The sequence below is a fragment of the Malus domestica genome, chromosome 11, assembly GCF_042453785.1.
Source record: "Malus domestica chromosome 11, GDT2T_hap1".
NCBI classification, from domain to species: Eukaryota; Viridiplantae; Streptophyta; class Magnoliopsida; order Rosales; family Rosaceae; genus Malus; species Malus domestica.
This window is the reverse complement of record NC_091671.1, coordinates 35,284,196-35,294,461: the sequence shown is the minus strand read 5'-3', so window position 1 is coordinate 35,294,461 and position 10,266 is coordinate 35,284,196. Positions and strand designations below refer to the sequence as shown.

Genomic DNA, 10,266 nt, shown 5'->3' with positions numbered 1-10,266 from the left:
ATTGGAGATTAGGAAGTACTAAAGAGTGAACGTAATTTTGCAAAATAATATAGAATTAGATGGAGATCTTAGTCATAGAATACAAGCTTGATGGATGAAGTGGAAGAGTGCACTGAATGTATTGTGCGATTGTCGTATGCCACTAAAGCTCAAAGGAAAATTTTGTAGGACGGCAATAAAGTCATCGATACTATATGTCACAAAAATATTGGGCGGTCAAAAAGCAATACGTGCAAAAAATGAGTGTAGAAGATGAGAATGCTTCGTTGCATGTGTAGGCACACGAGAAATGATAAGATTAAGAATGGGGATATCATGGGTAAAGTACAAGTGACCACAATTGAAGATAATGTGAGAGAAAATTAGTTAATATGGTTTGAACACGTGAACCGAAGACCTACAAATGCTCCAGTTAGACGATGCGATTATGAAATGGAGGCTCAGGGCAAAATAGGGTAGAGGAAGACCTAGAAATTTTTTTAAAGAGACTATTAGAAAAGATATGGAGTCCTTAGACCTAGGGAAATTTTGATGTCCTAGTATAAGTTCTAGCCAGGTTGCTATGGGTTCATGGTTAAGGGTTCAATCCAAGTGTTAGGGTTCATGGTTATGGATATGTACAAGTTCAATCTAATCCACCTATTCTATAACATATCTAATAATCCAACCTGTTATGTTATATTCGACTAAAATTTTTAATTATAAGCGATTTTACTATATTAAGTTACAATAAAAGAAAAAGAAAAAGTAAAAGCTTAAACTCAGAACATATTGATATTATAGTGGTAAATTGTCACTTAGTACTATGATCTAGTGTTATTTTCTCACTTATAAACAAGAGGTCTTAGCTTTGATTCTCTCTAAAGACGGATTTGAACCATATTATTACTAGCTCATTCTAATGTTTAACCCACTCCATCCCCTTAATGTATATAATATCGTTTGTTAAAAAAAATTAACGGTAAGCTAACCACAACCAACCAACAAATCACACCACTTTCTAATAACTTCGCTGCAAATAGTTGTCAAATGCTTTGTGGAATTATTATAGAGCTTTTAAATAGTAAATATGTATAGTGAATATCAGATAATTTGAATGTTTAAATAAACGATATTATCTACACTAATAGGACATGAGAATGGGTTAAGCCTCATAATAGGTTAGCAATAATGTAATTCAAATTCACATTTAATGAGAATCAAATTTAAGACATTTTATTTACAAATAAAAAAGAATATTGATATACCGTAATACTAAGTGAACAATACTCGGAAACACTCAAGAATTTTTGTGCTTATATGCCCCCCATTTGAGTAAGATATACTATTAATCAACGTGAACTATGAGGTACTTTTTCTTTTCTTCCCCACTTTTTCGTCCGTTGGATGGTCTTTGTTATTACCCTTTTTTCCTTGACTTTCACATTTGGGTACCAAGATTCTCCACCTAAAGGCGAAATTTAAAAAGCAACGCCCCCATGCATGCTCACTCATCCCCCACAACCTATGAAGTACTCCAACGACCCAAAGTACTCCAACTACCCAACTATCCATCTACCTACACACAACTCAACACAGCATCTAAGTGACATTCTATGAGGGTAATATTAAGCTTACAACATTTTTGCATCACAATTTTTTGTGCACTAATATATTCACACTATAGAGCGAAAGAATATATTACCAAATTTATTATGTACGAGATTCGAATTTAAAATACTTTATTTGTAAATGAATAAAAATACCGTTAAATTGTAGTACTAGTAGTAAAGTGATCTATTTGTATCACACATAATCTCACACGATGTGACACTAATATTTTAACTAACCTCTAATAAGATAATTTATCAAAATAAATTATCAATTAACTTGACGTTTGCACGTGCCACAACACAGAGAATATAAACATGTCATATGACAAGCATTACTCAATCAACAAGATCAAGAGTATCCATATACGAGCTAAGTTAAGTTTAACTACAATAGGATTATGTGGATTTGATCACACCGTCTAATTTGAATACCGCGAGATATATATATTCAAGGGGTAAAAGATTTGGGCTAAGTCATAATGAGATTATCGTAATAATTGATGAAGATAAAAACTTAAGATCTTTCACTTATAAATAAATAAGAATACTATTAATCCGTATTGCAGACTATTGCATGTATGAAAACACCACGAAGGGTATTATTGTCATGTAGTTGTAAAGCATACACAGCAAGAAGAAGCCCATGTATCGAGCCGGAATACGATCCTAAACACCAAGTGTCGTAATATAATTAGTTGAAAACTTAAATAAAAAAATAAAATAACATTCAACTAATTGTATTAGGGTAATGCTAGGGAGATAAAATTTTATAAACTAAATGACATGAAAGTCGATGATTAGATTATAACTTAAGCATTGATAAACTTGTTCATTCTTATTGGTGACACATCATTTAGGTTGCAAATTTTGTCTATAAATTTAGTCTTCTCTAGCATTATTCATTGTATTATAACATTTGATGTTTTTTACTGTATTTTTTACGCACTGAAAAGTTTCACCCTGTAACCACATCCTTACACTCACTCAGTTACATTATGATAAAGACAAACCCCATTCTGTCACCCTTCCATTACCAAATAAATCTTTCCCTCTCCCTATATGCAGGGAAAGCAGCACAACCCACCATACAAACCAAACAAAGCTTCATCAATCATAGCCTCTCGTCACAGCCATATCTTCCTGTTTATGCCGTTGGCGGCCACCACACCCCCCACAGCTCAGTAAAAATTATAATGAGAAGAAACAATGGAGTCAGATCAGAGACCCCATCGCACCAAAAGCAGCAGCAGCACCGCTAGTACGGCCACCAGCGAGCTCTTCATCTGCTTCACCACATCCCGCCTCTCTTCCTCCTCCATGAAGCTCTCCTCCAAGTCCCTCCTCAGCCCCGGCCGAGCCAGAGGAGCAGACCCCAACTCCCAAATCTCCCTATCCTCCTCCCTCAGCCGCCGCCTCAAAACCAGCGGCAGCATGAAGGGCGGCCAAGCCTCCCCGATGTTCCCGAACGGGGGCACAAACAAAAAACGTGGGTGCGCTTTCGAAAACCCAGAACCCTCCTCCCCTAAAGTCACGTGCATTGGACAGGTGAGGGTGAAGACCAAGAAACAGGGCAAGAGAATGAGGATAATTACCAGATCCAGGCGCAGGGGAACCGAAGCGAGTTTCAGAAGAACAGAGAGCTCCAACAACAATACAGCTACTCAAAGTCAAGAGCTTTTCAACAACAACTTCCAAAGCTTGCACTTTCCGAATCACCAGATCAATGGAAGTAGTAGCAATAGTAATAATCAGCAGGAATGCATGAGGCAGAGAAACCAGAGGTGGGTTCATCTTCCCCTGACGATTTGCGAGGCCCTGAGGGCTTTCGGGTCGGAGTTTAACTGCCTGTTTCCGAACCGGTCTTCGTGTTTGGCGACTGACAAGGAGAAAGAAGAGAGTAGTAGTAGTAGCAAGGAGGTGAGATCAGAGAGTGGAGGGTCGTCTTCCTGCGGTGCGGTTTTTGCGAGGTGGTTTGTGGCGTTGCAAGATGGGGACGGGAAAGGGAGGGAGATTGAGCTGGTGGTGGGGGACGACCAGGAGAGGACGGAGAGGGGGAGTGATAGCAGCGGCGGCCGTAGCCAGCGGAGGCAGGTGTTTGAAGGGATTGAGTTCAAGGAAGAGAGATTCAATGGGGGTGGTGGAGCGGTGGAGGAGGAAGGAGGGAGAGTGAGTATTTGTGTTCCTCCGAAGAATGCGCTTTTGCTTATGAGGTGCAGATCTGATCCGGTTAAAATGGCTGCACTTGCTAATAGATTCTGGGAGATGCCTGCTGCCGAGGAAAATGAAGAAGATCAAGAGGATGACAATGAGGGTAGTAATGTAAAAGCAGAGAAAGTTGCTGGAGGAGAAGTCGTTGAGAAAATGGGAACGGGGTTGGAGGTGGAAGCGGCGGCGGAGGCGGAGTCGGCGGAGCGGGAGGATGGAGAGTGTGAGGAATGGGTTCGCGAAGGCGAAGAGCATGGAGATTCGGAAGAACTAGTAGAAAGCTTGGGCTTCGAAGAAGACGAGGAGTGGAAAGAAGATTTGGATGAGGTCTCGGAAAAATGTCTGCAAATTTCTGAGGAAGTGCGAGACATTAAAGAGAAAATCGAATGCCAAGTGGAAGAAGAGTTCTTCGAACAAGACGAGGAACGAAAATCGGATGTGACGGGACAGCAAGCAGTGTCGGAAGATTTGTGTTCGACAGAAGTTGTCGTAGATCCGGAAATTTTGGAACTTGAAGAACAAGAAGAAGATGAAGAGAAAGAGGAGGAAGTGAGTGAGGCGAAGATTCCAGAACCTTCCATTGTTTCTGTACAGTCAGAAGAACTGGAAGGAGAAGAAGAGAAAACGGAGGCTGAAGTTGCAGAGGAGTCGACGGAAGAAGAAACAGAGACAGTGATGGCAGATAGACCCGAATCGGATCCCGAGCCGGAACCAGAACTCGAAAACCCGAACATGCATTTGGGTACTGGGTCGAAGCAGGTCGGTCAAAACTCCGTCTTGCCGGACTGCCTGCTGCTAATGATGTGCGAGCCGAAGCTGTCGATGGAGGTGTCCAAGGAGACATGGGTATGCAGCACGGACTTCATCCGGTGCCTGCCGGAGCGACACGTCAAGAAAATCGACGTTCCGAATGAGGCGAAGAAGCGGGTGAGCATCGACTCGAAGCCTCCTTTGGCGCCGGTGGTTCAGCAGCAGGTAATGATGCAGCCACCGCGGTCGTCTTGTTCATTTCCGGTTCAGGAAGGTCCCGTGTCGATGGCGACAATGATCGGACAGAAGCTGGTGGGGTCCGCTGGTTACGAGCCGTTTGTACTTACGCGCTGCAAGTCGGAGCCGATGAGGTCGGCGGCTAAGCTAGCGGCGGCGCCGGAGACGTGTTTTTGGAAGAATCGGAAGCTGGAGCAGCAGAGGCAGGCTGCGATGGGCGTTGGCGCGGCTGGGGTAGGGTTTTGAGCCGGAGATAATTAATTTGGATTGTGAAAAAAAAAAAAAATATGTAGGAAGTTTGTACGAATATGTATGGGATGGGAGTGACTAGGGTTTTGCAGAGTGCTAAATTATTGCTCTCTATTTTCGTTTGTACATTTTTATGTAGGGATGATTTTCTATAAATTCATTTTTGTGCTGCCCTTATAATTTTATTATTTATTTCCGATCCTCATTTTCTGTTAAATTAATTGGACGAGCTTCTCAGTAAATGATCCATCCATACAAGTTACAACCAAACCAATCTGTTTCGGAAAGCTAATTTTGAAATGAATGAGTTAGCTTATCAAGGTCATACGGGAGTCATACTGGAGATCGGGTGCATATGTGTGGAACGTGTTTATCACTACGGTGGTGTAATGAGTCACCAATAATATGTTATGTGCAGAGAATTTTACATATAACTTTGTATTAGTAAATTGAGACTTCATAATGACTACAAATCATTCCATGTAAGTTTTTTTCGGGTCGTAAGCTTTTTTTCTTCTAATGTTTTTCATTTTCTTGTAGAATTACAAATTACAACCAATACCAATTGCTTGGGTTGTTGTGTCACAAAATGATGGGTTTGTATTTTTGTTACTGTCTCTTTTTTTTTTTTTTTTGGTAAAATTTGTTACTGCTTTTGGTGAATTGAATGTTAAAAGTAAAAACACATGATGTAAATGGTGAACGGTGGTGAAACACGTGTACTATAATAATCGGGTTTATCTACAGCCAAAGTTAATTCAGAACTACTGGAGTAGGATTTTCTTCCTTTTTTTTTTTTACTCGTCTTCCCTTCCCTCCTATTTGAACAGTCACGTTAACATCTTGTATTAATTTTTTATAGAAAGAGAAAGACAAAATAGAAAATGTGAGAGGAGATGAGAGAATCTTAGCCCCAGTTTGGGGTTGAGGTGATTTTAAAAAAAGCTCCTATGAAAAAAAGCTGGGAGTGTTTTTGGTGTTTGGTAAACTTAAAAAAAAATGGCTTATTTTGGAAGCTGCTGTGAGAATAAGCTGAAATCAAAGGAAAAAGCTGAAGCTGCAATTTGTAGCTTTGGAAAACTGGCTTTTTTTCAAAGCACACAGAACTACAGTGCTCCTTTAATGAAAAGACCCACTATCAGACTGCTTTTTTTTCCAAAAGCACTTTTACAAAAAAGTTTACCAAACACTCTACAGATTTATTTCACAGCCGCTTATTCTCACAGCACAGCCGCTTATTCTCACAGCAGTTTTTTTTCAAAGCACAGCAATACTAGGGGAATTCAGCTCCACCTTGCAATTTTCTGGAAATTTTATTTAGGCTTATTTTTAGCTTATAGCAATGTAATTTGTGTTATGCAATGATTAAGTATATTTCGATATATTTTTATGGTATGGTTTTGAATGTTAGATGTTGGGTAAATAATTCAATGACTGAGATCTACTAACAAAAATATTTAGTATATAAGACAATTTTGGTTATATTTTTTATAAAATTTTATTTTATCTCACGCACTCTTGTCTTGTGTTACCATATTTCTTGTATTCATCATTTGTGTCTCCTTCAATTGTAAAGAGTAAAATGAGACATAACAAAGTTTAAAGAGTAAAGTGAGATTTTGTATAAGTACATAGTTAACTTCAATGCTACATAGCACTTAATGGCACGAGCGTTTCAATTGCGTAACACTCAATACTATTACACTAGAAGAAAAGTTGTTTTGTTTTCACTCACATTGGTTGTAGGTGGTGGCATAAAAAAAGTTGACAGCCATTATAGATAGTTACACCAACAACAAACGTATAAAAATATAATAATTAACGAATAATACCAAAAACATGAAATGTTGGGGAGGGAAGATCTACGATGGGAAGAGCTGTAAAGAAGAGCAAAGCAGGTTTTGGTTGGCCTTATTATCTGTCTGCGATTTCCCCATGAATTGGACAAATCGCCTCACTTTCTACTTGCAAATCCACAAATCATGTAGTAAACTTATCGGTGGATGCTCAATCGTATGAGGGACAACAAGTCTTGTCATGTTTTTCCATTTCTTTTGTGACAAATGATAAGATATATATAGAGTTATAATAGAACACTACCCATTTTTTCGAAGTCGAGAAGACTCACAGTGACATTTTAGACTCTTCCTATCTATTATTGTGTGATTTAAAACAACGTCAAGAATCGAACCTAGAATATGCCATGTGAAATACGGGCCTATAATTTATCTCCAACCACTGGACCATCTCATACTGGTAGATGTTTGAAATCATCACAAATATGTATAATTTTAATTTAACGTCCACGTGAGTCAAACATGAGACTTACACTAATTAAGTGTGAAACAACTACCCCGATATGCTAATTGGTCAAGTTTTGTCATGTTGAGTTAGTAGCATTTGAGATTTGCAGACATAGACATAGTCATAGCAAGTGGTAATTTTCAAGTTTTATCATGTTGTTTCACACAACATATCGGGGTATCTTTGTTTAACACTGAATATGTTTGTGTACAAACATGTTGTGCTATTTGCAGATATCAACTTAGCCATATTGGCTAGTGTAGATGCGCTTCTTCTATTCACCCGCAGAGCAGTTGAACTCTATTCACGCAGTTTAGATTTGTTAAACGAAATTATTATTGGCACTTCAAAAATTTTATTGTGCACTCCAAATTTTCTATAATTAGAAAGAAAAATACATTTGTGAGAAGTGTAAAATGAGATTTTTGGTGTGCTAATAACAATTTCTTTGTTAAAAGTAAAATATCACAACATAGACAAGCCCAACAATAGAGTAGTAAGTAAACCTATATGTAGAGAAGGGGATCTAAATTCGAAGGGAATATGGCCGACCATGAGAGAGTGCGGGCGATATACACTTCAATTCGTAATAATTTTTTTTAAATGGTTCTTAATTAAAATTTCGCACATAGAACATCTGAAATCTTAGAATCGGCCTTGAAAGAGAACACCTAAGCCTACCATATTAATTAAGAAAACTGTATCATCAGCCCAAATATAGAAAACTGTATCATTCTTCCACTTGAACTTTGAATTCAAAAAGAAATTAATTTTGAGAGAATGTATAACGGTCTTGTTATTGATTCTTCAAAAATGTCATTCTGCATTATTTTTTCACGCATTTCTCTTTGTTTTTATAAATTTAACGTGCATGATGACTTTTTTTCCGAATACTAACAGCTCCCAATATTGTATGCACGGCAGTCCGTCAAACCAAATCCATATCCTTCGTGTGAAGGTGGTCCTTCGAAGTTCAATACGGTTTCTCACAAAATCTTCCATGGCGACCCCTAAACTGATTTGTTCCACAAATGTAGAAAGATATACAAATTAATCAGTACACTTGCTCACAAAAACCCATACAGAAATTCCCTTGAGCCCTGTGTACCTCCGGCCTAAATGTAATCCTACTAAAAAAATGCACTGTTTTAAAAATTTTGGTAGGTCAAATTCCCTAAGAGCAAGTCCACCCTTAAGGACCTTGTGCTAGCACATAACCCATTTATCCACTTCAATAAACAGTAATAGACTCCAATGAACAGTAATAAGCCAAAGGATCTCCACCAGTTAAAAAATGAGCTGGCACAAACGATCTCCACCCCTACAAAATGCGCTAGCACCTAGCCCATTTAAAATATTTTTAAATTTTTTCTAAAAGAATAAAATAATAAAATAGGTTTATTTTCAGATAGGATTTTTAACCAATCTCGTCACGCCACGTGTCATTATCCGAACGTTCTATTTTGTGAATAGATTTCCACGAAGACATTTTGTATCTTAAAGTGTAGAAAATATTGAAATGTAGATAGTATAGAAAGTGTAGAAAATATTGAAATGTGGTGTAATGTGGAAGATGAGGGTTAGGTATTTATAGAAGAAAAAAATAACTTTTTTAAAATTTTACTATATTTTTAAAAAAATTAATTTGTATTTTTTTATAATTTTAATGTAGTTAATTAATCTGGACCGTTGGATTTGAAAAATATTCAAATCCAAGAGCCAAGGATCTGCCATGTGGCCAACAGTCATAAATCTAACCGTTGGGCCCTTTTTTTTATTTATTCATTTTGGGGTAAAAAATGTGGACCGTTGATCAGTGATCGGACAGTCCAGTTTAAAAGTAAAATTTAAATTTTTGTTACCATTGGAAATCCAACAATCTAGAAAAACTAGCCATTGGAAATCCAACGGCTCTGAGCAAGCCACGTCGCTACAACACAAGTGGGCTGACAACGCCTGCCCCCTTGTCCCCTACTTGCTGCCAAGCGCTAGTCCAGTCCACGCGCTAGCCAAATAGGTCGGCTCTTGGGTCTGTCAAAAATGGGCTGGTCTGTTGTCTGGCTTGGGCTGGTTGCTAGGCAACTCGACAAGCTGGAATGAATTCCCTGACCCTCAGTTTGATATTTGGACTGGGTGCTGGGTAAAGTTTACTCCGGTGGACTTGCTCTAAGGTCTAGTAGTAGTTGTCAATGTTTTGTTCGAGAAAGTCTTTGGTTTGATTCACTTAGATGGGAAATGCTAGCAACCTTCTTATTTACTTGTTCTACTTTCTTGACTTTTTTTTCTTCTCATCTTACAATGTTGCAAGATGATCAAAATTGTCTGTTTTCTTGGTCACTCTTTAAAGATTTCATGTTCTAAAATTAAACCAAATTCGAAATCTTGTATTCATGAAATAGTTATTCAATAAATAGACTAATTATTTTATCAAATGATTAAACAATTGTTGATTTGATTGATTTTTTATAGAGTTAATCTAGTGATCTAAACAATTTTAATCATTTGCAACATTCCAAAATAAAAGAAAGAAGAGTCGAGAAGGGAGAGCGAAATGTGAGTAACATCGCCCACTCAAATATGAGAACAATATTTACGTGATGAGTTCGACAATATCACCGCCATGCAATGAGCTTAAAGCATGTTCTCGTACGACTTCCATTTCCCCGTGAAGTAAAAGAACAGCTGCATGCATGGTATTTCTAAGTTCTTATTAGTCACGATATGGATCATATACACGATTAATTAATTTTTAATTGAGAAGTCGGTCAACTTCTTTCTTCAAAAGTAAAGCCAATTTTATCTACTTAACCAAATCCACTATACTTGTGGAGTTTAACGTTTAGCCAGAATAATATATATACTTTTATTAAAAAGCCAACCAAACCCAACAATTAATCTGTTCATATTAGTTGAGAGAGAGACAGAGAGA

At 37.9% G+C, this 10,266-nt stretch overlaps 1 protein-coding gene across 1 annotated transcript; it reads left to right on the top strand.

The window, feature by feature from the left end:
* Positions 1-2,472: 2,472 nt before the first annotated feature.
* LOC103448849 (uncharacterized) lies at positions 2,473-5,213 on the top strand. Its single transcript, XM_029089040.2, has one exon. The coding sequence runs from the start codon at positions 2,799-2,801 to the stop codon at positions 5,028-5,030; it is 2,232 nt and encodes a 743-aa protein (XP_028944873.1). The 5' UTR covers positions 2,473-2,798; the 3' UTR covers positions 5,031-5,213.
* The last annotated feature ends 5,053 nt before the right edge of the window (positions 5,214-10,266 follow it).

Coding starts and splice junctions, on each gene's coding strand:
- LOC103448849 (XM_029089040.2), top strand. CDS start 2,799: ATGGAGTCAGATCAGAGACCCCATCGCACCAAAAGCAGCAGCAGCACC.